This window comes from Lynx canadensis, chromosome D3 (genome assembly GCF_007474595.2).
Source record: "Lynx canadensis isolate LIC74 chromosome D3, mLynCan4.pri.v2, whole genome shotgun sequence".
In the NCBI taxonomy this organism is placed as follows: Eukaryota; Metazoa; Chordata; class Mammalia; order Carnivora; family Felidae; genus Lynx; species Lynx canadensis.
This window is the reverse complement of record NC_044314.2, coordinates 67,032,393-67,060,377: the sequence shown is the minus strand read 5'-3', so window position 1 is coordinate 67,060,377 and position 27,985 is coordinate 67,032,393. Positions and strand designations below refer to the sequence as shown.

At 38.6% G+C, this 27,985-nt stretch overlaps 1 protein-coding gene and 1 long non-coding RNA gene across 2 annotated transcripts; one reads left to right on the top strand and one right to left on the bottom strand.

Annotated features, from left to right (window-relative positions):
• On the bottom strand, positions 1–27,940 carry LOC115528682 (ankyrin repeat domain-containing protein 26-like). The gene is made up of 6 exons (XM_030336974.1): positions 27,833–27,940; positions 9,904–10,194; positions 9,150–9,364; positions 7,672–7,900; positions 1,970–2,015; positions 1–359 (listed from the first exon to the last, which is right to left on the bottom strand). The coding sequence occupies exons 2-6, from the start codon at positions 10,099–10,101 to the stop codon at positions 226–228; spliced, it is 822 nt and encodes a 273-aa protein (XP_030192834.1). The 5' UTR covers positions 10,102–10,194; positions 27,833–27,940; the 3' UTR covers positions 1–225.
• Positions 3,975–6,460, top strand: LOC115528684. The gene is made up of 2 exons (XR_003973348.1): positions 3,975–5,685; positions 5,883–6,460. It is a non-coding gene; the product is annotated as an uncharacterized LOC115528684 (long non-coding RNA).
• Positions 27,941–27,985: the final 45 nt, after the last annotated feature.

Genomic DNA, 27,985 nt, shown 5'->3' with positions numbered 1-27,985 from the left:
GTCTGATGTATGTCAAACCCTCTAGTGCTGGTTTCCACGTACAAAATGTGCTTAAAAGTTAATGAGATGCCAAGAAACATAGTTTAAAATATTATACAGATTTTCATTACACACATATGACACAAAAACATTATCCTTTAATCAAGATTTTTCCATATAGTGTGTTCAATTGGGAAACAATGAAAATGTTTTGTAAGCACCCAGTGAATTTTGTCTATTTATTTTTCAAATCAGATATCTTTTGTTCAAAATCTGTACATATTCTCGTGATGCTTTCCATACTGGATCTGGATTTAGAATTGAATCATCAGTAGATACTAAAGGAGTTCTACAGGATCCTCGTTCAAATTTGGTAGCAGCTGAAAAGGAAAAGAAAGAATTATCTTCTGTCTCCAAAATACTTTTCACTACAAGTCCTTAAAAAAAAAAAGAAAGATGGGGCGTCTGGGTGGCTCAGTCGGTTAAGCGGCCGACTTCGGCTCAGGTCATGATCTCGCGGTCCGTGAGTTCGAGCCCCGCGTCAGGCTCTGTGCTGACAGCTCAGAACCTGGAGCCTGTTTCAGATTCTGTGTCTCCCTCTCTCTGACCCTCCCCCGTTCATGCTCTGTCTCTCTCTGTCTCAAAAATAAATAAACGTTAAAAAAATTAAAAAAGAAAAGAAAAGAAAAAGAAAAAAAGAAAGTTGGGGCCTTTATGAAAAGGTGTCAAGAAAATTGAAAAATAACTATGTACAACTGCAATATGAAACCCAAGATTAGTATTAAATATATTTTGCTCAGGGTTGCACACTGAATGAATTGCTATTGTGGATAAAGATCAGAGTTTCTGGTTTTTTCATTACAAGGTGAAATTACAAGATGAGGACACAGTCCACCCTGAACAATCATAAACTATAAACTGAAAAATCAAACAGGCATTTCCAAACATTTCTGAACAGGACCTTCCTTGATATACAGATGTAAGTGACAGGTATAAAACACAGCACTACTGGAACATACAGAAGGGACATCCCAGTTTTGCATCAATATTGTCTGCTTTTTGGTGAAGGTGATATGTAAGCTGACACCTGAAGGACAAGAAAGTAGTATGCTCGGTAGAGGGAAGAAGCACATAGAAAGAGCTAGATGTGAGGAAGTACACTTGTGCAATTATGAATAGTTTAGTTTGAGAAGGTGCTAGAGCAAAGCAGCGCAGTGGGGCAAATAGTGAGACAAGGCTGAATAATCTGGCAAGAAGCAAACTGATTTGGGTGTTTTCATTCCATGCTAAGGAATTTGAAGTTTTACCCAAGGGCAAAAGCAATGACAAAGTCAGTGAGTGAAGATTGAAACCCGTTACCTGTCAAGTGACAGCTATATGACCTCTACTTACTTAACCAAGCATTACTAAGACGACTTTGGCTTTTTGGGTCTTCTATCACTAGCGGAAACAACAATTTGATAAAGCACACCTTTTCTGAGACTCGTGCAGGTTGACAGCTCCATAGGGATGGCACCAGTGAAGGAAGATTATCGCCAGAAATAATAACAGATATATAGACTTAGGGAGATTGAAAAAACTTCTTTAGCATTTATTTATTTTTGAGAGAGAGACAAACCACAAGCGGGCAGGGGCACAGAGAGAGGGAGACCCAGAATCTGAAGCAGGCTCCAGGCTCCGAGCTTTCAGCACAGAGCCCTCTGTAGGGTCTGAACCCACCTGAGCTGAAATCAGTCGCCCAAACGACTGAGCCACCTGGGTGCCCCTAGACTTTTGGGAGATTTTAAAAGAGCTATGGAACATGAGGACTAAATGAGGAAGAAGTGTGTTCTTCATTATGCTCATGCTTTTACATTTTTTATTAGATATGTACAAAAAAAATGTGAATGCAGTATCCATTATCCAAACAATGGAAAGGGATGCCATTTACTATTTATAGTTTATTTCAGAAATCAATGATATCTAACTTCATACATTTTTGGAAACATACCTTCTTCTAGTGCTCTGGTTACTCCTTTCTCCAACTCCCACTGCATCTGAGATAAGTCAAATATTATTTAGAATGTGTAAGGTAAACAAAAGACATTGTAGGAATTATATATAGCTTATGACATGTGGTCTTGAAACAAAACTTGTAGAGATTAAACCAAAGTTAGGGATTGCTTACATAGAAAGACAATCACATGAATAAAATAAATTCCTACCTATTTTATGTTAGTTTTAGGTAATGGAGAACAGATACATACATACATACATACACACACGTATATATGTGTGTATATATGTGTGTGTGTGTGTATACGTATATATAATATGTGTATATTATATATATATGTGTATATATATATATGTATAATGCTATTTAAGTGAATCTGATAAAAAGCACAATTAATATTGATCTATTGAATGTGTATAATCTCTGAAAGGTGATGTTTGATCTTACTGGTACAAAAAAGTTTAAACAAGAATCATATTGTATACTGAATTATTACTTGGAAATGATTAGAAAACCTGCCATTTATGAAAGTTTAATCAGTTTTTTACCTGAATGAATTGTTCCTTAAAATGGGCTTTCCATTCTTTCACTTTTAGAAAAACAAAATTTGAAGGAATGCTTTTGCTACTAATTTTTCAGGACTGACTCTTAAATACATATAAAATGAAGAAAGTGGGACTGTCATACTGTCATGTGGAAAATTCTACTGGCAAAAAATTGAGTGATAATATTTTGCTATCTGCATTATGACTAAAACACTTATTTCTTTTCATATGCACACAAAGATTTCAGAAAATCTCTTTGAAGAAAGGAAAAATAGAGGGTTGCAACAGTTTTCAAACTTAGCTTCTGATTTATAACTTTCTCAATTAGAGATAAGGAAAACAATATACAATTTTCAATTGTAACTTTGTTTCCTTTCTCCAAATTAGGACCAAGTTTGGAAACACTTGACTTATTAAAGCTATGGTTATCTACTTACTTATGAAATGTGTACGAATATTTCCAACTACAGGTGACCCTTGAAAAACACAGGGGTTGCGGTGCAGTCAAAAACCTGCATATACTTGTTTCATCCCCCCAAAACTTAATTACTAATCGCCTACTGTTGACCGGAAGCCTTACCGGGAACATAAACAGTCGATGCGTACATGTTTTGTACAGTAGAATAAGCCAGGGCAAAAAAATGACATTGAGAAAAACAGAAGGAAGAGGAAATACACTTACAGTACTATACAGTATCCAAAAATAATCCATGTGTAAGTAAAGTAGACCCGCACAGTTCGAAACCATGTTGGTCAAGGGTCAACTGTATATTACAACTGTTCCTGTCTAGAATGTTCTTATTTAGATCTTTCTTATACAAGGTAGCCTCTCCCTGAATGCCCCAAACGGGCTCCAAAATAGCGTACTGAACATAATCAACACTGGTGATAAGGATTCCAATGTCTTTACAAATGTAGGTGTGAGGACAAATGTTTTGGCTGACATGTTTCCCAATATTTGCAGAGACTGTTTTCCCTAATACCTTCTTTTAATTGAAGTATAGTTGACAGACAATGTTACACTCATTTCAGTATACAAATTCAGATTGGACAATTGTAGACACTATGCTATGCTCACTACCGTACGTGTAGTTACCCTCTGTCACCATACAACATTAATACAATATTATTGACGATACTTCATATGCTGTATTCTTCATTCCTGTGACTTACCTATTTTATAACTGGAATTTGTACCTCTTCCTCCTCTTCACCTATTTTGTCCTTACTCTCTACCCACCTCCCCTCTACCAACCACCAATGTGTCCTCTGTAGTTATGATTCTGTTTGTTGACTTGTTTGGTTTTTTTATATTCCACATGTAAGTGAAATCAGATGGTATTTATTTGTCTTTCTCCGATTTATTTCACCTAGCATAATACCCTCTAGGTCTATCAATGTTGTCACAAATGGCAAGATCTCATTCTTTTTGATAGCTGAGGTATATTTCATTGTATACATATTACACATCTTCTTTATCCATTCATCTATCGATGGACACTTAGGTTGCTTCCATATTTTGGTTATTGCAAACAATGTTTCAATAAATATAGGGATGCACACAACTTTTCAAATTAGTGTTTTCATTTTCTTTGGGTAAATACGCAGTAGTGGAATTAATGAATATCTATTTTTAAGTTTTTGAGGACCCATAACACTTTTTTGACAATAGCATTATATTCAGGCCTTATAAAATGAATGGGACAGCATTACTATACCAGGCTTATAAAATTAATAACTCAATACCAGATGATGGGGGAAGGCTTTATTCAAACAATTTTATATTACCATTAATAAATTCGATATAAAATATAAACCACGTTTTTTACATGACATGACTTAAGGAACTACCAAGGTAATGTTGCATCTTTTCCCCGAAAGCTCTTTTCCTGAATATTTACCTCTGTGACCTTTATGTTTATTTCTAGGTAAAAACTGTGTTTCGATGGTGAAAATAGCTTTCAAGTCCATGAATGAGGACACATGTGTACTTTTTTGTACACCTTTCCATTTATCAGAAATATAAGAGGGTGAGAAAATTATACACAGAAAAACTATATATCAGCAAATTTTAATTCAAAGAACACTTTTAAAGAATTTTTAATTAGAAGAATTTTCTCATTACTGTTAGCATTCAAATATGGCCCATAGAAATCTAAGGTTCGGTTGGGGACACTGCAGGATTGAGGGACAAGGAAGTCACAGCCATAGTCTCCATCTCTCCTTTAGTTAGACAGCTCTACTTCTCTCTGTTTTACACAATAGAGTTTAATGCAAAAAAAATTATGTTCTATTCTTTGAAAAAAAATTATTTTGAAGGTATAAAAGTCACTAATTTAGTCAAAATCCCGAATTTTGCGTAATAGACAAAAAGGGCTCAGAGAGTGTACTTTGCCTGAGGTCATGGAACCAACTAGATGCAGACCAGGAATACACTTCTGGTCTTACCAAGCCTAGAGTTCTATGCCAGTTACTTCCTCATAGTCAGGGAAAAGATGTATATTTTAAGTATAACTCAGAGAAAATGAATACATAAAACTCTGTCATGTGGCTCAATAATGTTTAGGTATGAGGCACACAATAGTAGCTCTCTAACTAAATTACAAATTTTAAAGTCATGAATAAAAAGAAAGGAACAGAAATTATGTTAACTCCTTTTAGTAGCAGTCAATTTTTAAGCACAACTTTTTTAAACGACAGGACAGAGAACTTGAGAGAGAAAATCTTCAGGTGAAGCAAGCAAGCTGAAACTGAGGAAATTCTTCCTGAAAGAATGATTTATTTCTTCCAAAGAAATTTGGTTTCTCAAAATCAATCAACAAATGAGTGAACCCATGGTGTGGTTATTTATAGCAAAATTTAAAACCCAACAGATTTCTCTTTCCCATCTAGCATGCTTCTGTCTAACCTCTCATCATTAGTTGGTATGTACAAAGGACACAATTCACTTTATTTATAATTGAAATCCAGTCAGAAATAATAGGTGAACCTTCACTTCTCACATTTGGACTTCTCTCTCTCTCCCTCCCGACAGGAAGGGAGACTTACCTAACGGGTGAATTTGGGAGAAGGAGCTAAGCAGTGCTTATGTGTTTCTGAGTCTCCTCTTTGAAAAGATGTGCCTGCCCACAGTAACATGAATTTGGGTCTGCTCTCAGCTCTGTGGTAAGCACCCTGCCCCCAGGGTTGGTGTCAAGCATTTGTTTCCTCAATTGACAACTGTGTGGGGAAGTGCCCAATTTGGGAGGAAGCCCAGTGTGGCTAACATAACCTAAACCATATCCTCCAATTTGTTAGTGTGTATTAGTAATAAAGCTACTAAGTTTCTCTCCGTCTCCCTGTCTCCTGTGTTCTGAATTTAGGAAGAGAAGAGCAGTGTTACTTGTCGCCTACCCAGTGTCACCTGTCACAGCTCCACCAAGAAAAATGACTAGACAACACTTACAGAAACATTCTCTTCTTCCTTGACTTCATAACTAATGTACATTGTTCAAAAGCAACGCCCACTCAAAAGAGAGAAAAAGTTGAAAGAAACCATTTTAGAAACAAACATAGAAAGTCAGACAAACTGAGGACACAGAGGAATACCTTCCAAATGAAAGAACATGACAAAACCTAAGGAAAAAAAAAAACTAACAAAACTAAGAAAAAAAACTAAGAAAAAAAACAGAGATAAGAGATGAGTTCAAAGTAAAGGTCATAAAGATGCTCAGTGAACTTGGGAGGAGAATGAATGGATCCAGTGATGACATCTACAAAGAGATAGAAAATATAAAAAAGAACCAATCAGAGCTGAAGGATACAATAACAGAAATGACAAATACACTAAGGGGAATCAACAGCAGATAAGAAGATGCAGAAGAACAGATCAACAATTTGCAAGACAGGGTAGTAGAAATCATCCAAGCTGAAAAACAAAAAGAAAAAAGAACTTTAAAAATGAGACTAGGTTAAGGGACCTGTGGGACAACATCCAGTGTAATAATACTTGCATTCAAGGGGTTCCAGAAAAAGAAAAGAGAAACGGGCAAAGAACTCATTTGAAGAAATAAAAGCTTCATTTTAAAAATTCAAATATTTGCTTGATTTAGCTATTTATAAAATGCTGTACAATCGCTCAGCAAGATATTTTATAAAAATTGAAACAGAGGTGCTATTAGTCAAAAAAAAAGGAAAAAGAAAAAAGAGTGCCATAAGTAAGAGAGCAATTAAAGATGTATTCTCATGTAAGAACATAGCAAAAATTTAACTTAAAAGAGAAATTAACCTTTTTAGTGTTACAAGTTGATTTAATTCATAAAAAAGGACTTACCATGGGTTCTTTTTTTTGTTTAAAGTAGCCTCCATGCTTAGTGTAGAGCCCAATGCAGGACTTGAACTCATGACCCTGAGATCAAAACCTGAGCTGAGATCAAGAGTTAGACGCTGAAATGACTGAGCCACCCAGGCACCCCCTTGGATTCTTTTAAATAGTAAACATTCATATGTCGTTAAGTGTTTGGAGGACGATCATTCACTGACATACAGTGGTGCAAAAACTGGGTGATAGCAAAACCTTCAAATGTTTATGAACCACTGCCAACTGAAAATAAGTCCAAGCATCTAAGTGTACCTGTGGTCAACAGGCAATAACATTTACTTTCTAAAATCAAATTTAAATGAAAGCTTTTCAAGAAATTTAACATGGGTCAGTTTAGTTATATTTATTGAATACAGTTAATACTAGGTGTCTCTTGTGGCGCACCTGGGTGGCTCAGTTGTTTTCAGTGTCCAAATCTTGATTTTGATTCAGGTCATGATCTCATGGTTTTGAGACTGAGCCCCACATTCGGCTCAGTGCTGAGCATGACACCTGCTTGGGATTCTCTTTCTCCCTCTCCTTTTGCCCCTCCCCTGCATGCACTCACTCATTCTCTCGCTAAAATAAAATAAAAATAAGTATCTCTTGGAAATGAGAGATCAAGGGACTAATATATATATATATAAATTTATATATATATAAAATTTACCTCAGTTCTTTCTTAGCACATACAATTATGACTTTTACTTCGTATGTATTAGTTAGATAAACAACTCAGAATTTCACCAAATTAAAAGCAACAATTATATCAGATATCTGAAACCCAAAGTAAAACAGATAATATAACTAACCTTCCACAAGGAAGTCTCCCAGTAGGCATATGACGGCCGTGGGTTTAAGGTAGGAATCACTAAGTTTCTTCCTGGAGTAAGGTTTCCATTGAGCACTGAATTATTTTCAAAATGTCCACAATAAGGTGTTTCCAGGCCTAGGCTCATAGTAAGAGTCCTGAGTGAAGTTTGATGCTGCTGTCTCTCCTCAAGAAGTTTTGTATTGCTCTCTGACAGTCTCTCATTAGTCCTGTGAAGATTAAAAAACACAAATACATTTTCTTTTTCCCTAAATCATTCCTAAATGACTTACATCTTTTTAAGTTTCCATAATAGTAAATAGCATTTGCCATTGAACAGTGTTTTAACACTGAACATGTGACAGAGCACACCTACTATCTAAAATTATACTTTTAAAATTGTTCTAAAGAAATACTTATGTTTCCAGGGGGATCCCTAACTAACCATTCAAATTAGGGAAGGGAGAGAAGTGGCTATCAGTGATGTACATGGCTTAACGAATAATACTTGCTGTCTTCTGGAATGGCTGTACTGACAACATCCTTCAGGATGCCAGTATATATACACACTTATATTTAGTAAACCTGTTTACAGATATAAAAATAAACCATCCCTCAAAGACATTTTCAAGCGTTTGCTTTCACCACTCTTGTACATTTCACTTACTATCTCAAAGAAACTGAGCATTTGACACCGAGGAATCACTGAGACCAACAATCTCTAGGGAAGATAGTAGATGGCAGACGTGTGATCAGAAAGAATTAAAACAGCTACAGAGGCAATTAGCTTATAACAGTTACCAAGGCACTGGAGGCAGAATCTGCCCTTTCTGTCTTCAATCTTCCACATACCTCCCTCCCACCACGGTGCTCTTTTTAGCCACTTTGGGAACTCTACTCCCCTTCAGCCCTGTGTGAGTCTTTCTGTATTTCACATGTATGCCATTATGTAAAGTAGAAAAACCATAAAGGATAGTTTGTCTCAAGGCCCACTCTAGTAATAATACCAAAGTTCACAATCAAGAGAATAAATGTACCAAGCTGCCAGGATGAGTAGTAGTAGTACTTGACCTTTTAGGTTAAAGATGTCATCTTCCAAAAATGAACTCATCGACATTTCTATTTAGGGTACTTCTGACAAGCAATTTTATAATAATATGCTTCTAAATGAGAAAGCTTCAAACAATGCACTTAAAGACTAGCAGATCCGATCAATGGAAAATATACAGGGCAGGGGGTGCGGGGGTGGGGTGGGGTGGGAGAAGAGGTCCTGTAAAACCAAAAAGAAGAGGAGGGATGCAAACTGTCCTGGACTAACATTTCAAAGGTAAGTTCACTTAGAAACATCATTTTCCAAAATTACACGATCTAGTTGGCTTTCACTTCCTACTCATCTCATGATCTTGGCTCCACAGAAATTATGCTTTAGAGGCAAATTAATAAGCTAAATTTCTTGTCTATGATTCTGTTTTGGCTTACGTGTTCAGCTCATTTCTCAAGGACTTTCTAACTTTTAATTCTTCTAGGTAGAGTTGCCTGTAGGTTTCCAACTCTGTTTTAGTAGAATCTTGAGACGTCTTCATTGTAGAGACCTGAGATTCCAGATCTTTAATTCTAAGTTCCATTTGACTTCTCGTTGAAGCATGAGCATTTTCTCTTAACTGGTCCAAGTTTTCTTGAGCTGCTGCTTGTGCCTAAAGCAAATTGACAGGATAGTTTTAAAATAGCTATAATCTGAATAATTAATTATACCTGTTTCCTTTAGTTCTGAGTCAATGATTCAGAGAGCAATTTTAAAGGAAACAAAAAAAAGCCCAAGTGTAAAATATTTATCATCAATGTCAACTGAATTAAATATGATTTATAAAATTAAAGTTCAATCATTCTTGTATTAGTATTCACGCAATCTGATAATTCAAATAATAGAATCAATGACAAAATTTTAAAAGTCAACAATAAACTTAAGAATAATCCAAGTAGAGTGCAATTTTTAAATCATAAGTTTTCTTTTCCTCTTCATACTGAGACTAGTTGTTTAAATCATCATTTTTTCTCATCCTCTCGATTTAGTAGGAACAATGATGAAAACTGAAATCTTTAAAGGGAGGAACAAATGCCTCCAGAAATCTACAAATTTCCATAAAGCAAGTAGAGGAAACCCGTACAATACACCTATCCAAAATGTAATTTGCAGTGAAATGAACGAAAGCACATTACAGATCAATCAATTAACCTGTAAAAACAGGTTGACTTCGTGTAATTTTTGTACTATGTCCAGTCGTGCTCTTTCTTCAATCTCCCGTTTATACTGTTCCACTTGACTGCGTTCTACCATATTCATTTCCATAAATTGTTTCAATTTTACTACTTCTCGTTGTAACTTCTTGTTATTGCTCTCTAGTTTTTCACGTTCTTCTTCGAAAGCTTTCATTGATAATAACTCTTGTTGAAGAATTTGATTTTTTGCATCCAGGTGTAGACATTTTGAAGATGTAGTTTCCAGTTCTGTTGTAAGGACAGCAGCCTGCATGAATAAAACACTATAGTTTGGAAGTGGAGTGGAAAGAGTCTAACTCAAAACTACGATCAAAATTTGTTTTCAGATTTTAAGTAATCTCTAAGCCCAGTGTGAGGCTTGAACTCACAATCTCAAGATCAAGAGTAACTGAGCCAGCCAGGCACTCAAAATTTTAAATAAACTCATTTGCAATAAAATGTTACCTGTCTTAGAATGTGGAACCTTAAACAACTCAGAAAATCAAGAGCAAACTTAAAGCCATCAGGTGTTACTGAAATAGATCTTTGCTATCATTGTCTTTACTACACAACATTTGCACTTGATTCTATACTTTTATTTTTCTATCATTGTTTCATATCTTTCTTTCATAAAATAAGTCCCCTCTTAGGAGAAAGTCTCTTAGCCCTTCCCCCATCTTAACACTCCATCATTTTTAAAGAAGTTTTAGCAATATCATATTGACTTATGTTTGCCCGCGTCCAAAAATACGTCCCAAGATAAGACTCTGAAAATAAGACTCTAATTCGTGAATCTATAGGTAATGATTCTAATGCCACGGCCTTTTTCTGAGCTGCAAATGTTTTAATGCTAATTTGAACTGCATTCCCAGGAGAAATGATTCTCCAGGTTAAGAAATCACATCTTCCAGTATAAAACTTTAATTGGATAATCCACATATTTTTTTGAGGCAAAATAAAAACTTATTTCAACACTGTTATCTTGTAATCCTTTGTTACTTTCTAGAAAATAAGAGATCATACTAAACAACAACAACAACAACCACAACAACAAAACTGGCTGGAGTTTCAGTGATGCTGAGTTGGAAAGGTCTTCCATCCGTTACATATGATTGGTAAGACAAGGTGAGTGGATGTGGTCGTTTTATAAATTCGTTGATACTTCTGTGAACATCGCTCCCCTTAAATATATGCTAGCTTCAGTAACTGGTTTCTAGTGAACAGAATATGCAGAAGTGCTGTGATTTTTAAGGCCAGCTTGGAAAATGTGATACAGCTTCCATCTGACTTTCTTTGTCTAGGGAAGCTCACCCTTAGAACCCAGCCACCACGTTGTGAGGAATCCCAGGCTACCTAGTGAGTCTTCATGTAGATACCCCAGCTGAGACTAGCCAACGTCCTAGCCAAAGGCCAGCCTCAACAGCCAAACACGTGCACGAACAAGCCTTTAGATGATTCTAGTCTCCAGCTTCCAGTTATGCCAGCTGATGCCAAATGAAGAAGAAATGAGTTGCCCTACTCTGCTTTGCCTAAACTAAAGATTGGTGAACAAGATAAATGCTGTTTTGAACTACTAGGCTTTGAGGTGGCTTATTATGCAGCAGTAAATTACTACCACAGATACTGATACTAAAACCGGTGTGCTGCTATTGAAAAAAACCTAAAACTAAACTTCCTTTGAACCGGGAGGTAGGTGGAACCTGGAAAGATGTAGAAAAGCATAAGAATGAGACCCAAACAGGGCCTCCACAAGACTCTTAGTGGAAGCCTGATGGCCTGTGAAGAGGCTGACAGCAAGGGTTTCTAAGCAAGTGAAGAAAATGACACTGGAGGAAAGGGAAGTCATGCTACAAAATACCTGAAAGTAAAACGGATAGGAAAGAGAAACTAAAGAAAGACTATGCAACTGAAAGGAACCAGGACTTACTGGGTTCAAGTATCTGTTTCTCATTTACAGCCTCTCTACATGTGGAACTGGCAAATAATGCCAACATGAAGAAATGGCTTTTGGGTTACGAGAAAATCCAGGGTGCTACCAGGATAACAGAAAGATTCAAGGTATGCCTCCAATTTCTTTAGGGATCTTAAGACTATAAGATTTTTTTTTTTAAAGAAGGTTCCACACCCGACATGGGGCTTAAACTCAGCACCCAGAGATCAAGTGTCACATGCTCTACCAACTGAGCCAGCCAGGAGCCCCAAGAGTAGACGAATTTTAAAGGCATTGTCATATAAGAGCTTCACAGGAAACCTGAAGCGAAAAGCTGATCTCAAAAGGACTTGGGAGGGTCGCTTTGCTACAACAAGGCATGAAATCCAGTACTATTTACAGAAAACTAAAAAAGGTAAGAGATTTATAGTAGCAAACATACTATTTGCTAGCTTGGACTACAAGAGACCAAATCGTGCAAAAGGAAAAGAGGCCTTTGGGTCTTAGAAGTCCCACAGGGAGGAAGCAGGATGAAAAAACAGCTGCAAATACAGGTCATTCCTTATGAAAAGGAAGGAACCAAGAACTCAAAGAGTAAAGAAAGGGAAGAGACATGGAGAAAGTATTCCCGTGGTTAGGACTAAATCCTATCTTAAGAACTGACAGCATGCATCAGGCTGTATTTCAAAACTCTTATGGACTAGGGTGCTTCCCATCTTCTTTTTCTGAATGGGAGAGTCTTCAGCAGTTGACTAGAATGTTGCATTTGTGAGTGGTAAATAACTGTCTCTTTCGTTCTCAAGTCCTCATATTGAGAACACTTGCACTCAAGGGGCTATACTTTAGATACCATAACCCAGGCAGCTTATCCCCACTGCACCTGATTAAGATGGTAAGATCTTGGACTCAAGCCCTGAACCTGATGCCATGATAACTGAGACTTGCAGGAGGTATTGGAGGGGGAGGGGAGTGAATGTATTTTTCAGGTGGGAGGAATACAAACATTTGTGGCCAGTGGGTAAATTATACTGCTTTTTAAAGGTGTCCATAGGTTTCAAATATTAATTCCATAAAAAAAAAGACCACGGAACAACCTTAGTGGCTTGCTCCTAATGAACAGAATATGTGAATATGATGCTGTGTGTATTCCAATCCTAGGTGACAAAAGGCGATACAGATTCTGCCTTGCTCTGTATCTCAGGCTGCTTACTTGGAATCTAGCTCCCCATCTAGTGAGGAAGTCTAGGCCACAAAGAGGGTCTAGGTGTGTCAGTTTAAGTGTTTTTGCTGCCTCTTGAACTGAAGTCCCAGGCAACAGCCAGCATCAACAACCAGACGTTAGTGAACAAGTCTTCAAATGGATCCAGCCCCAAACCTTTCAGTTGCCCCACCTGAAGCTGAGCGGGGCAGACACTAGCTGTCCTGGCCACGCTTTTCCTAACAGATGTGTGAACTAAAGAAATCTAACCTTTGGGGAGTTCGTTAAGAAAGAAACAAAAATGATAAATGGAACAGTGGATGAAAAAAAAAAAAAGAGACAAGACACATAAACTTGTATAGGAGAAGTTGGTCTCCATTAAAGTAGGATGTAATAAATGTTAAGATTAATTTATTAACAACCAACAGTGCTAATGAGAAGAAGCAGATAACTAGAAGCAAGATCTAAGAAGTTTTTCTCTCAGTTTTTCCCCAGTTAGGATCATATTAGCTGTTCATTTTCCATATATGGCCTTTATTATGTCGAGGTATGGTTCCTCTAAGCCTACTTTGTTGAGGTGTGCTGCTCTTCAAAACATCCATCATGACCATATGATCTTGTCAATCGATGCAGAAAAGGCCTTTGACAAAATTCAGCACCCTTTCTTAATAAAAACCCTTGAGAAAGTCGGGATAGAAGGAACATACTTAAAGATCATAAAAGCCATTTATGACAAGCCCACAGCTAACATCATCCTCAATGGGGAAAAACTGAGAGCTTTTTCCCTGAGATCAGGAACACGACAGGGATGCCCACTCTCCCCGCTGTTGTTTGACATAGTGTTGGAAGTTCTAGCATCAGCAATCGGACAACAAAAGGAAATCAAAGGCATCAAAATTGGCAAAGATGAAGTCAAGCTTTCACTTTTTGCAGATGACATGATACTATACATGGAAAATCCGATAGACTCCACCAAAAGTCTGCTAGAACTGATACACGAATTCAGCAAAGTTGCAGGATACAAAATCAATGTACAGAAATCAGTTGCATTCTTATACACTAACAATGAAGCAACAGAAAGACAAATAAAGAAACTGATGCCATTCACAATTGCGCCAAGAGGCATAAAATACCTAGGGATAAATCTAACCAAAGATGTAAAAGATCTGTATGCTGAAAACTATAGAAAGCTTATGAAGGTAATTGAAGAAGATATAAAGACATGGAAAGACATTCCTGCTCATGGATTGGAAGAGTAAATATTGACAAAATGTCAATACTACCCAAAGCTATCTACACATTCAATACAATCCCAATCAAAATCACACCAGCATTCTTCTCGAAACTAGAACAAGCAATCCTAAAATTCATATGGAACCACAAAAGGCCCCGAATAGCCAAAGGAATTTTGAAGAAGACCAAAGCAGGAGGCATCACAATCCCAGACTTTAGCCTCTACTACAAAGCTGTCATCATCAAGACAGCATGGTATTGGCACAAAAACAGACACATAGACCAATGGAATAGAATAGAAACCCCAGAACTAGACCCACAAACGTATGGCCAACTCATCTTTGACAAAGCAGGAAAGAACATCCAATGGAAAAAAGACAGTGTCTTTAACAAATGGTGCTGGGAGAACTGGACAGCAACATGCAGAAGGTTGAAACTAGACCACTTTCTCACACCATTCACAAAAATAAACTCAAAATGGATAAAGGACCTGAATGTGAGACAGGAAACCATCCAAACCCTAGAGGAGAAAGCAGGAAAAGACCTCTCTGACCTCAGCCGTAGCAATCTCTTACTCGACACATCCCCAAAGGCAAGGGAATTAAAAGCAAAAATGAATTACTGGGACCTTATAAAGATAAAAAGCTTCTGCACAGCAAAGGAAACAACCAACAACATGAAAAGGCAACCAGCGGAATGGGAAAAGATATTTGCAAATGACATATCGGACAAAGGGCTAGTATCCAAAATCTATAAAGAGCTCACCAAACTCCACACCTGAAACACAAATAACCCAGTGAAGAAATGGGCAGAAAACATGAATAGACACTTCTCTCAAGAAGACATCCGGATGGCCAACAGGCACATGAAAAGGTGGTCAACATCGCTCCTTATCAGGGAAATACAAATCAAAACCCTCACTCAGATATCACCTCACGTCAGTCAGAGTGGCCAAAATGAACAAATCAGGAGACTATAGATGCTGGAGAAGATGTGGAGAAATGGGAAGCCTCTTGCACTGTTGGTGGGAATGCAAATTAGTGCAGCCACTCTGGAAAACAGTGTGGAGGTTCCTCAGAAAATTAAAAATAGACCTACCCTATGACCCAGCAATAGCACTGCTAGGAATTTACCCAAGGGATACAGGAGTACTGATGCATAGGGGCACTTGTACCCCAATGTTTATAGCAGCACTCTCAACAATAGCCAAATTATGGGAAGAGCCTAAATGTCCATCAACTGATGAATGGATAAAGAAATTGTGGTTTATATACACAATGGAGTACTACAGGGCAATGAGAAAGAACGAAATATGGCCCTTTGTGGCAACGTGGATGGAAGTGGAGAGTGTGATGCTAAGTGAAATAAGCCATACAGAGACAGACAGATACCATAGGTTTTCACCCTTATGTGGATCCTGAGAAACTTGACAGAAACCCATGGGGGAGGGGAAGGAAAAATAAAAAAAAAGAGGTTAGACTGGGAGAGAGCCAAACATGAGAGACTCTTAAAAACTGAGAACAAACTGAGGGTTGATGGGGGGTGGGAGGAAGGGGAGGGTGGGTGATGGGTATTGAGGAGGGCACCTTTTGGGATGAGCACTGGGTGTTGTATGGAAACCATTTTGACAATAAATTTCGTATATTGAAAAAAAATAAAATAAAAATAATAAAATAAAAAAAAATCCATCATGAATGGATGTTATAGTTTGTTATAGTTTGTCAAATTCTTTTTCTGCATCTATTGCAATGATATGATTTTATGCTTTTTTGAAAATTAATATGAGGTATCACATTCATTGATTTGCAAATATTGAACCACCCCTGCACACCAGGGATAAATCCCATTTGGTTATAGTGAACGATTTTTTTTAATGTTTATTTATTTTTGAGAAAGAGCACAAGCAAGGGAGGGACAGAGAGAGAGGGAAACACAGAATCTGAAATAGGCTCCAGGGTCCAAGCTGTCAACAGAGCCTGAAACTGGGCTCAAACCGAAGGACATTGAGATCGTAACCTGAGCTGAAGTTGGCTGCTTACCTGACGAAGCCACCCAGCTGCCCCTGCTCCTGGTGAATGATTTTTTAATGTATTGTTGGATTCAGTTTGCTTATTTTCTTGAAGAATTTTGCATGTTCATCAGAGATGCTGGCCTGTAATTCTCTTTGTGGTGTCTTTATCTGGTTTTGGTATCAGGGTAAAGCTGGCATAGAATGAATTTGGAAATTTCCCTTCCTTTTATGTTTTTCTGGAACAATTTGAAAAGGACAGGTTAAACTTTTTCTTTTCTTTCTTTCTTTCTTTCTTTCTTTCTTTCTTTCTTTCTTTCTTTCTTTCTTTCTTTCCTTCTTCTTTCTTTTTTTGGTATTAGCTCTTCTTTACATGTTAAAATTTACATCTGAAGTCATCTGCTCCTAGACTTGTGTTTGTTGAGAGTTTTTTGATTCCTGATTCAGTTTCCTTGCTGGTTATTGATTTTTTTTTCAAATTTTCTATTTCTTCTTGTTTTAGTTTGGTAAGTTATACGTTTCTAGGAATTTATTCATTTCTTCTAAGTTGTCCAATTTGTTGGCATACATTTTTTCATAATATTCTCTCATAAATGTTTGTATCTCTGTGGTGTTGGTTCTTATTTCTACTCTCACATTTGTGGTTTTATTTATTTCGGTCTTTTCTATTTTCTTGTTGATTACTCTGGCTAACGCCTTATCAGTTTCATTAATTTTTACAAAGAACCAGCTCGAGGTTTCATTGATCTGTTCTAGTTTTATCTGTTTTTTGTTTGTCTATCATTCATTTCTGCTTTAATCTCTTTTCTTAATTTTATTTTGAGAGAGACCACACATGAGTGGGGGATGGGCAGAGAGAGAGAGAGAGAGAGGGAGAGAGAGACTCCCAGACAGGTTCCATGCTGCCGGCACAGAGCCTAACACGGGGCTCGATCTCACTACTGTGAGATCATGACCTGAGCCAAAATCGAGAGTCAGACACTTAACCAGTGAAGCCACCCAAGGGCCCCCTGCTCTGATCATTATTACTTGCTTTCTTCTGCTGGCTTCAGGCTTCATTTGTTGTTCTTTTTCTAGCTCCTTTAGGGGTAAAGTTAGGTTGTTTGAAACTTTTCTTGCTTCTTGAAGTAGGCTTATATTGCTTTGTACTTCCCTCTTAGGACTACTTTTGCAGCATCTCAAAGGGTTCAGACCATTGTTTTCTCATTTCCATTTGTATACATGTATTTTTTAAAATTTCTTCTTGTATTTCCTGCTTAACCCATTCCAGTGTAGTAGCACGTTATTTAACCTGCATGTATTGTTTTTTAATAATTAAGGCCTGTTTTTTGTTTGTGATCCATTCTTGAGAATATTCCACGTACACTTGAAAACAACGTGTATTCTGTTTTAGGATGGAACGTTCTGAAAAAATCTCTTAAATCCAATCTGGTCCGCTCTGCCATTCAAAGCCATTGTTTCTTTTTTTTCTTTTTTTTAATATATGAATTTTTGTCACATTGGTTTCCATACAACACCCAGTGCCCATCCCAACAGGTGCCCTCCTCAATACCCATCACCCACCCTCCGCTCCCTCCCACCCCCCATCAACCCTCAGTTTGTTCTCAGCTTTTAAGAGTGTCTTATGCTTTGGCTCTCTCCCACTCTAACCTCTTTTTTTTTTCCTTCCCCTCCCCCATGGGTTCCTGTTAAGTTTCTCAGGATCCACATAAGAGTGAACACATATTGTAACTGTCTTTCTCTGTATGGCTCAAAGCCACTATTTCTTTGGTGATTTTCTGTTAAGATGTATTTTTTGGTGATTTTTTAAATTAAGATCTATTGATGTAAATGGGGTGTTAAATTGCCCTATTACTGTATTATTATCAATTAGTTCTTTTATGTTGGTTATTGTTTTATGTACTTGAGTGCTCTCATGGTGGGTGCATAAATATTTGCAATTGTTAGATCTTCCTATTGCATTGTACCCTTTATTATGATATAGTAGCATTCTTTGGCTCTTGCTACAGTCTTCGTTTTTGGTTAAGTTTATTTATTTTGAGATAGACAGAGCAGGGGAGGGACATAGAAAGGGGGTGAGAAAATTTCAAGCAGCCTCCATGCTGTCAGCCTGGAGCCCAACATGGGGCTCAAAGCCACCAGCCATAAGATCATGACCTGAGCCAAGACCTAGTCGGTCGCTCAAATGACTGAGGCATCCAGGTGCCCCACAGTGTTTGTTTTAAGGACTCTTTTTGTCTAACAAAAGTATCGCTACATTTTCTTTTAACGTGATAAATTTTTTCTCCATCCCCTCGTTTTCTTTTTTTTTTTTAATAGAATTTATTGTCAACTTGGCTAACATACAGCGTGTACAGTGTGCTCTTGGTTTTGGGGGTAGATTCCTGTGGTTCATCACTTATAGACAACACCCAGGGCTCATCCCAACAAGTGCCCTCCTCAATGCCCACCACCCACTTTCCTTTCTCAGCCACCGCCCCCCCCCCATCAACCCTCTATTTGGTCTCTGCATTCAAGAGTCTCCTATGGTTTGCCCGTCTCCTTCTCTGTTTGTAACTATTTTTCCCCTTCCCTTCCCCCACGGTCTTCTGTTAAGTTTCTCAAATTCCACATATGAGCGACAACATATGATATCTGTCTTTGTGACTTATTTCATGTAGCATATTATCTTCCAGTTCCATCCACATTGCAACAGATAGCACGATTTCACTCTTTCTCCTTGCCAGGTAGTATTCCAGTGTGTATGTAAACCACATCCTTTATCCATTCATCAGTTGATGGGCATTTAGGCTCTTTCCACAATTTGGCTATTGTTGAAAGCACTGCTATAGACATTGGAGTACATGTGCCCCTATGAATCAGCACTCCTGTATCCTTTGCATAAATCCCCAGTAGTGCTATTGAGGCGTCATAGGGTAGTTCTATTTTCAATTGTTTTGAGGAACCTCCACACTGTTTTCCAGAGCGGCTGCACCAGGTTGCATTACCACCCACAGTGCAAGCATCCCCTCACTTTTAATCTGCAGGTGTCTTTATGTCTAAAATGAGGTTTTTATAGGCAGCATACAGATGGGTCGTGTTTTTTGATCCATCCTGTCACCCTAGGTCTTTTGGTTGGAGTGTTTATTCCATTTATATACAAAGTAATTATTGACAGGTATGTATTTATTGTCATTTTACTACTTGTTTGCGGTTGTTTCTGGAGATTTTCTCAAATCCTTTATTGTTTTTCTCGCCTTGATGTCTTTCTAATTTGCTTTAATGATATATTTGGATTTCTTTCTCTTTATTCTTTACATGTTTGTTAGTGGGTTTTGGTATATGATAAGCATTAATTTGTATATCACCTGCTCTGCGTGTAGCAGTCTATATTAAGTTGATGGTCAATGAAGTTAGAACTCATTTTTTTTCTCCTCCCCATGGTTTAGATAAGCTATTTTATTGTATATCCTGTTTTGGGGCATTCCTTGACTGATTTTTTTTACAGAAATATACATTTTTACTGCTTTTACCTTTTCTGCCTTTATACTGTCACTTCTCCTTTCCACTCAGAGTCCCCGATAATATTTCTTACAGGCTGATTTAGTGGTCACAAACTCCTTCCATTATTGTTTGTCTGAGATATTCTTTATCTCTCCTTCTATTATGAATGATAGCCTTACTGGATAGAGTATATTTGGCTGCAGATTTTTCTCATTCAGCACTTTGAATATATCATGACTTTTCCTTATGCCTTGCAAAGTTACTGTTGAAAAATCTCCTGCTAGCCTTGTGGGTTTCTCCTTGGAAGTTAATGACTTGTTTTGCTGCTTTTAAGATTTGTAGCAGTGGGGCACCTGCGTGGCTCAGTCGGTTAAGCATGACTTGATCTTAGCTCAAGTCGTGACTTCGCAGTTCGTGGGTTCAAGCCTCCAGTGGGCTCTGCACAGAGTGCTTGGGATCCTCTCTCTCTCTCTCTCTGTCTCTCTCTCTGTCTCTGCCCCTCCCCTGCTTGTGTCTGCATTCTGTCACAGAAAAATCAAAAGCAAAAACAAAACAAAACAAAAGAACAAAACACTAAAAAAAAAGTTGTTAGCAGTATATTTTGCAAATTTAATTACAACATGTCTTGGGTGTTGATTTTTTTTTTTAATTTTTTTTTTAATTTTTTTTTCAACGTTTATTTATTTTTGCGACAGAGAGAGACAGAGCATGAACGGGGGAGGGGCAGAGAGAGAGGGAGACACAGAATCGGAAACAGGCTCCAGGCTCTGAGCCATCAGCCCAGAGCCCGACGCGGGGCTCGAACTCACGGACCGCAAGATCGTGACCTGGCTGAACTCGGACGCTTAACCGACTGCGCCACCCAGGCGCCCCTTGGGTGTTGATTTTGATGGAAGTTCTCTGTGTCTCCTGGATCTCGATGTCTGTTTTCTTCTCCACATTAGGGAATTTTTCAGTTATTGTGTCTTCAAATCAATTATCTGTCCCCTTCTCTCTGTCTTCTTCTTCTGGGACTCCTATCATATGAATGTTTTTACATTTGACGGAGTCACCGAGTTCCTTAAGTCTATTCTTGCATTGGATAATTCTTCTTTGTCTTCTTCAGCTTCATTGTTTATCATTACTTTGTCTTCTAGGTCATTAATTTGGAAGCTAGCTGCTTCTTCCAGCTTGCTGTTCATTTTACTGCACTCTTCATCTCTGATCCTTGAACTCTTTTATGTCTGTGGTAAGGGTCTCACTGATGTCTTCCATTCTTTTCTCAAGTCCACTGAATATCCTTATGATCATGGTTTTAAATTCTCCATTAGGCGTGTTATTTACATCTGTCCCATTTCGGTCTCTGGCCATGGCCTTATCCTGTTCTTTCATTTGGGATAAATGCCTCTGTGTTTTCACTTTGTCTAGGTATCTGCCAGCTTCTGTGTGTTAGAGAAGCCAGTTAACTATGTCACCTGCTCCCAAAGTAATGGACGTAGGAAAAAGACGTCATGTAATGCCTAGGGTCTAGCACTTCAGGGAGTGTCACCAGTGTGTGCTGCATGTGTCCTGCTGTTGTGTTCTGGCTATGCTATCCTTCAGGCCAGTCGTCTGCAGAGGCTCTCCTTGCCTGGTCTGGTGTGTGTTTGGTCCCTGGCCTGAATGTAGCGAGTTTTAACTAGGAAACTCTCTGGTTGGGAGATGTGGTGTGGGCAGGCGTTTGTCGTGGTCTTCTTGGGGAGGGGTCTGCTGTGCTGGAACTCAAGCAAGAGTGATTGAGAAGGGTAGTTCCACCAGAGTGCAAGGCGGTGGTGCTTGGTGTAAGCAAGTTAGGTAGCCAGTGTTACCAATGCACTGCTTCCTGCAGGTGGCTTTATGTTTGTGGTGAGGGGCAGGAGAAGGAGATGGTGGCAGCCAGTGGCTTTGTTCCTACACACAGGTCTCTCTGAACTTTGCCTCTGAGGGACGTGCTCTGAGACGAGCAAATAATCTCCCCACTGTGTGCCCCAGGCACTCTTCAGATCACTGTATCCATGCTGTATCCATGTGTCCAGGATGCTTGGACATCCTGCCCTCTGTCCAAGAGCAGTGCAGTACCTCAGGGCTGCAACCCAGCTAAACCGGATGCCCTTTAAAACTCCAGACTTTAAGCACTACTGGTTGCAAGAACTCACGCAATGCAGCCCCTCTTGTTTTCCAAGCCAGTGGGTATGGGGAAATGTTCTCTTTGTGCCTTCCCCTGTGCGTTCCTCTCTCTCACCCTTATCCACAACCTCGACTCCCTCCCCTCTGCAGCAGCCAGGATCTGTTTCTCTTCTAGACGACATTTCTGCATCAAGGACCTTCTTTGATGTGGCCTCTTCTCTCCCTTTTGTTGTGGAGTTTGTTCTGTCAGTCTTCAGGTCGATTTCTGGGGTATTCAGGGTGAGCTGATTGTTATCTAGTTGTATTCGTGGCATGAGGCAAGCCTAGAGTCCTCCTACTCCACTGCCATCTTCCTGTGTCTAAGATAGTTTCCTAAGATTCCCTTCAATTACAACAATGCTTACAAGTAGGCAGGAATGCCTCTTTAGAATTTCCCCTCAAGTTAAGGTAGAAGCACAGAGACATATGATTTGAAGCACAAAAGTTGAAAAACCAGAAAGAGTCAATCTGATAACCAAAATTGGGCCTTTGATCTGATTTCAATTAAAGGAAATACGCAGCTTTGAGTATTTTTTAATCCATTGAATACTCAGTCTTCATTCTCCTTCCCTCAGTGAGGAAATAAAGAGAATGTTATGAAATCATTGTTCATCTTCTCAGTAGCACAACAAATGTACTGTCCTTTAGCACGACTTCAATTAACTGCACATTCTCCCTTACCTTACTCCAACCTTGTTTGTGGGGGGAGGGAAGACCATTTCGCCTTTGTGTTGTCCCACAATGCTTCTCCATATCATACAAGTTGGCTTCAAAAATTTTTTGTCATTCAAATTACCAATCTACTACTTGTCTCTGATAAATCAACTTAATACTACCTCACTTTGTACAGCTGTATTATTTGAATGATGTAATGTTTATTCCATTCATTATATGCTGAGCTATAACGCATAGCTATGCATATCTTTCTATTTAAGTGAAAGAAAGCGATACAGGCTACTGTGTTTTCCAAGAATGTAGGATCTGTGCCAAGAACAGGATTAACACCAGTGTTACACGCAAGAACCAGGTCAGAAGAGGATCTCATTGTGAATTGCAAGATGATGGATTAGCAAGATTGCTTAACAGGAAAGAGGAATACCCCAGAGTTAATCTTTTCCTTCCTAGATGGTGAAAAGTATGGGTGAGTCTATGCATTATAATGAGAGAATAAAATATAATGAAGTAAACGGTAGACTGAGTCAAGACATCCTATGGCCAAGATTTGATGGCAATGAAAGTGGGCAGCACTGACTGAGAGACTAAAATTTGCACAGGCGGGGAACATGGGTGGCTCAGTCAGTTGAGCCTCAACCTCTCAGGTCATGATCCCAGGGTCATGGGATCAAGACCCCTGTCAGCCTCCACACTAAGTGTGAAGCCTACTAAAAATTCTCTCTCTTCTCTCTCTCTCTCTCTCTCTCTCTCTCTCCCACACACACACACCCACATCCTGCTTGTGTATGCTCTAAAAAAATAAAATAAATTAAAGTATAAATAAATAAAGTCTGAACACACTAAAGAAAGAGCATTTTATCTTTTTGAGCCTGACTTCACGTCGAGTCATGGGGTCAGCAAGGCATAGGCTGGTGAAAGGGTCCTTCAGGAAGCAAAAATCTCTATAGGAGCAAAGTTGAGTTCTACTACATTGACATTTTATTATTACATAAGTGACTGGTAATTTGCAAGATAAGTAGGAAAAAGTTTTCATAAAATTTGATACAGTACTGGCATAAGGACAGACATATAGGTCAATGTATTAACATTGAGAATCTAAAAATAAACTCTCACATTATCGTGAACTGATTTTACACAAGGGTGCCAGACAATTAAATGGAATGAGAATAGTCTTTGTAACAAACGGTACTGGGACAAATGGATAGCCACACGCAAAGTAATAAAATCAGACCTCTACCCCATGGCATATATACAAAATTAACTTAAAATCTAAGAGCTAAAATGATAAACCTCTTAGACAAAAGCTGACGTGTATATGTTTGTGACTGGATTTGGCAATGATTTCTTAGACATGACACCGAAAGACAAAAGCAGATTAAGTTTACTTCATCAAAATTAAAAACTTCTATGCTTCAAATATCACCATCAAGAACATGAAAAGGCAAGTGACTAAATAGGAGAAAATACCTGAAAATCCCATGTCTGCTAAGGGATTTGTATGTAGGCTATTTAAGGAAGTCTTCCAATAATGAAACGACAATCCAATATAAAAATGGGCAAAAGAATGGATTAGTTCTTTAAAGACGATACAGAAATGGATAATATTCACGTTCAAAGGGAGATGTTTGGGGTGCCTGGGTGGCTCAGTCAGTTAAGCTTCTGACTTGGGCTCAGGTCACGATCTCAAGGTTCATGGGTTCGAGCCCTGCATTGGGCTCTGTGCTGACAGCTGGGAGCCTGGAGCCTGTTTCAGATTCTGTGTCTCCCTCTCTCTGCTCCTCCCCTGCTCACTGTCTCTCTCAAAAATAAAAGAGACACGTTCAACATCATTAGTTATAAGAAAATGCAAACCAAAAGCCACAAGATGCCATTTCATACCCACTAGAATTGCTATCATAAAAGCAACAGATAATGACAAACATTGGCAAGAATCAGGAAAATGGGAACTCTCACAAACTGCTGATGAAAATGTAATGTTGCTGCCACTTTGGAAACTGCCAGACTTGCCAGTTACTCAAAAGGTTAAACTAGAACAACAATTGTTCTAAACTTATTTGAGAAAGAGTGCACAAGTGGGGTAGAGGGACAGAGGAGAGGGAGGGAGAGAATCCCAAGCAGGCTCCATGCTCAGAGCAGAGCCCAATGTAGGGCTCGATTCCACAACCCTGAGATCATGACCTGAGCTGAAATCAAGAGCTGGCCACTCAACCGGCTGAACCACCCAGGTGCCTGCCCCTCTTCAAAAGGTTGAAAAAACAAAACAAAAACAAACACAAAAGGTTTATTTAACAGAGTTACCATATGAACCAGCAACTGTATTTATAGGTATATACCCAAGAGAAATCAAAACATGTTCACATAAAAAGTTGTTCTTTACACAAAAAATAACCTCAAAATGGATGAAAGACCTCAATGGAAGACAGGAAGCCATCAAAATCCTCGAGGAGAAAGCAGGCAAAACCCTCTTTTATCTTGCCTGCAGCAGCTTCTTATTCAAAACGTTTCCAGAGGCAAGGGAAACAAAGGCAAAAATGAACTAGGGGGACCTCATCAAAATAAAAAGGTTCTACACAGGGAAGGAAACAATCAGCAAAACTAAAAGGCAACCGACAGAATGGGAGAAGGTATTTGCAAATGACATATCAGATAAAGGGTTAGTATCCAAAATCTACAAAGAACTTCTCAAACTCAACACCCAGAACACAAGTAATCCAGTGAAGTAATGGGCAAAAGACATGAATAGACACTGCTCCAAAGAAGACATCCAGATGGCCATACAAATCAAAACCACACTGAGATAACACCTTGCACCTGTCAGAATGGCTCATATTAACAACTCAGGCAACAACAGATGTTGGCGAGGATGCAGAGAAGAGGATCTCTTTTCCATTGCTGGTGGCAATGCAAGCTGGTGCAGCCACTCTGGAAAACAGTATGGAGTTTCCTCAAAAAACTAAAAATAGACCTACCCTACGACCCAGCAATTGCACTACTAGGCATTTATGCAAGGGATACAGGTGTGCTGTTTCGAAGGGACACATGCACCGCCATGTTTATAGCAGCACTCTCAACAATAGCCACAGTATGCAAAGAGCCCAACTGTCCACTGATGGATGAATGGATAAAGAAGATGTGGTATGGGGCGCCTGCATGGCTCAGTCAGTTAAGCAGCCAACTTCGGCTCACGTCATGATCTCGCGGTCCATGAGTTTGAGCCCTGCGTCAGGCTCTGTGCTGACAGCTCAGAGTCTGGAGCCTGTTTCAGATTCTGTGTCTCCCTCTCTCTGACCCTTCCCTGTTCACGCTCTGTCTCCTCTGTCTCAAAAATGAGTAAAACGTTAAAAAAAATAAAAAAAGAAGATGTGGTATATATATATATATATATATATATATATATTCCATGGAGTATTACTCGGCAATCAAAAAGAATGAAATCTTGCCATTTGCAACTATGTGGATGGAACTGGAGGGTATCATGCTAAGTGAAATTAGTCGGAGAAAGACAAAAATCATATGATTTCCCTCGTAAGAGGACTTTAAGAGACAAAACAGATGAACAAAAAGGAAGGGAAACAAAAATAATATAAAAACAGGGAGGAGGACAAACACAGGAGACTCATAAATATGGAGAACAAAATGAGGGTTGCTGGAGGGGTTGTGGGAGGGGGGATGTGCTAAATGGGTAAGGGGCATTAAGGAATCTACTCCTGAAATCATTGCTTCACTAAATGCTAATTTGGATGCAAATTTTAAAAAATAAAAACTAAAGATACAACAAAAAGAATAAAGCCCCCACCCCACCAAAAAATTTCTCAACCCAGGAAGCCTCTGGTTTGGGGATTCAGGAGATAAGGACCTTCTAGAGAAGTCAGAGCTGTGGACTGAGTTGGCTGAAAGCTAAGTTTTTGTTTCACAGGGAAGACCTTAAAGGGGCAGCTAATTTCATGCCATAACCCTAATTCCCTTCTATAGGGATCTACAGAAAATCCCTCATTATTCTTTACTAGGCTTCATCAGTTTTGGATATTCTTACAAATTTTAGTTTTTGAGACCTTAAAGATTTCTTTAGGACACAGTAGCAGGACAACGCCTCGCACTCTCATTCATAGAAGACTGATCAACAGAGTGTCATGTTACTCGCATGAAAAGTTCCCTAATACAATGTGACTCATTTATAAGAGGTCTAGAAAAGAATATAATTTTAAATGTCTCTTCAGCCACAAAAAGGACCAGTCAACAGAATGTTCCAATTCCCCTGATGGGTATAGCTGTCTAATGAAACTTGCATGTATATTATATAGCTTGTGTGACTGACAGAAACGGGTTGGTCAGTGTATTTACCTCATTGCTCCCAGTTAGGATTTACAATGTGAATCCTACAAAGGAGGGTGAGAGTGGGATGACATTAACTGTTCTGCTTGGAAACAGTTGGGGTTTCACTACATATCAATAAATTAGAATCTTGAATGGCACATTAGTCTTTTCTGAGGTTGAATTGTGAAATCTCTGAAAGGCTGATTAACTCAAGTGAGTGGAAAAAGAAAATGAGTTTCTGAACTTGCAATGGTAGGAGCACTATGTTACTAGGTAAGGCCCTGACTGAGCAGACATTTCTACTTTTTCACTGGAATTTCTTTTCCTTTACAAATCCAACAGAGAAAAGTCCATTCCTTTGAGAAGGACGTTTGCATAACAACCTGCTAGTCATTCTTGATGAAGACAATAAATTGCAAACTTGTAATTACAAATTACAACTAATCATCAACTTAATCCGTTCTCAAACTCTCACTGAAGGGTTGAGACTACAAGAGAGTCAGAATTCAAGATGACATGATCACTCAAAGCATGCGGAAGTTTGAAACACGCTGAAAAATATTAGCAGGGACTCTCACACATCCGTATGCCAACGTTCACAGCAGCATTATTAACAGTAGCCAAAAGGTGGACTAAACCAAACGCTCACTGTGGTATATATAAAATGTTGCTTTTTTAGACTCTCACAATGTTTTTATGAAAATCTCACTATAAACATCATTAGGAGTTCAATCAATTTCATCTCTATAGAAAAATTCCATCGCTAGTAGCAAATAGCAACGATATCAACCAAATATTTGGATAAGTGAGCCTTTCCATGTGATCCAAAACATTCTTATGTACTACTCCTAGTGAAATAAGGATTCCTTTTCAGTAGGACAGACATCAAGAGACTGACTTACTAAACTTGTCCTTAACAAGTTGCTCGGAAGATTGTGAATTTGGGCCGCTTGCTGTTTGATGGTTTCTTCTGGGCTGGCATTTTGCACTTCTAGCCTAAAATGCAGATCTTAAGGTAATTATTATCACACATAAGTTTCCAAAAATACCATATA

What these genes read in the sequence shown, in the direction of transcription:
- LOC115528682 (XM_030336974.1), bottom strand. Translation starts at nt 10,101, where the DNA reads ATGAAAGCTTTCGAAGAAGAACGTGAAAAACTAGAGAGCAATAACAAG. An exon ending in AAGTCAACCTGTTTTTACAG is followed by an intron (nt 9,365 to 9,903) that starts GTTAATTGATTG and finishes AATTTGCTTTAG; the next exon opens with GCACAAGCAGCAGCTCAAGA. An exon ending in TTGAGAAATGAGCTGAACAC is followed by an intron (nt 7,901 to 9,149) that starts GTAAGCCAAAAC and finishes TAATCTTCACAG; the next exon opens with GACTAATGAGAGACTGTCAG.